Source organism: Suricata suricatta, chromosome 15, assembly GCF_006229205.1.
Source record: "Suricata suricatta isolate VVHF042 chromosome 15, meerkat_22Aug2017_6uvM2_HiC, whole genome shotgun sequence".
Taxonomy (NCBI): Eukaryota; Metazoa; Chordata; class Mammalia; order Carnivora; family Herpestidae; genus Suricata; species Suricata suricatta.
In genome coordinates this window covers 78,176,595-78,177,491 of record NC_043714.1, presented here as the reverse complement: position 1 = coordinate 78,177,491, position 897 = coordinate 78,176,595, and the positions used below count along the sequence as shown (strand labels likewise).

Here is an 897-nt window from a genome sequence, read left to right as displayed (position 1 = left end):
CCAGCGGGGCCCCAGTGACCAGACAGCCAGGGAGAGGGGCTGAGGAGGGAGACAATGGGCTCCTGAGGCCAGACGGGCTGAGTGGGGGCTGATCTGGGCCTGGCCCTGCAGAGGAACCAGGCCCGTGGGCTACAAGGCGCCCCTCGCGCTCGGCCCCTGCGGCGGGCCTGTGGTGCCTCACACACGCACTTCTTCCCAGCTGTTCATCACGGTGATGGACAAACTGCGCCTGGAGATCCGTGCCATGGATGAGGTGCGGCCCCGGTGGGGACAGAGGGATGGGGGGCATGGCAGGGGTAGGGGAGGGTTCCTGGCGGAGGGGGCTGAGCACCCTGTCCACAGATCCAGCCGGATCTGCGGGAGCTGATGGAGACTATGCACCGCATGAGCCACCTGCCCCCGGACTTCGAGGGCCGCCAGACCGTCAGCCAGTGGTGAGTATCCCTGCCCCAGCCTTCCCTCCTCCGCCGAGGACCGAGAAGCACACACCTCAGCGCTGTGCTCCCACAGGCTGCAGACCCTGAGCGGCATGTCGGCCTCCGACGAGCTGGATGACTCCCAGGTGCGCCAGATGCTCTTTGACCTGGAGTCGGCCTACAACGCCTTCAACCGCTTCTTGCATGCCTGAGGCCTCCTTGTCCGGGCATCTGGGAGGAAGGCTCTTGGGTCCCAGTGGGGGGGCTGCAGCTGCACTCCACGCTGGACCCCTGGGTGGTCTGCATGCGTCTTGCTGTGCATGGCAGCTCCATCTGTGTGTCTGTCCACCCGGCCCCCCCGCCCCACCCCCTCCACCCCACCACCCTCCCAATAAAGATGCTTTCTGACAGCCCCTTCCTGCTGTGGCTGCTCTCCCCTGGCCGGGCCTGCCCTGCGTCTTGTCTTCCCTCTGGGCCTCAA

At 66.8% G+C, this 897-nt stretch overlaps 1 protein-coding gene across 2 annotated transcripts in view; it reads left to right on the top strand.

Moving 5' to 3' along the window:
* VPS28 (VPS28 subunit of ESCRT-I) overlaps positions 1–642 on the top strand; it is a 5,725-nt gene extending 5,083 nt beyond the window's left edge. For both annotated transcript variants that reach the window (XM_029923128.1, XM_029923129.1), the window contains exons 8-10: positions 200–253; positions 343–434; positions 511–642. In XM_029923128.1, coding sequence (XP_029778988.1) covers positions 200–253; positions 343–434; positions 511–628 — 264 coding nt within the window. In that variant the 3' untranslated portion in view covers positions 629–642. The remainder of the gene's footprint in view (positions 1–199; positions 254–342; positions 435–510) is intronic.
* The last annotated feature ends 255 nt before the right edge of the window (positions 643–897 follow it).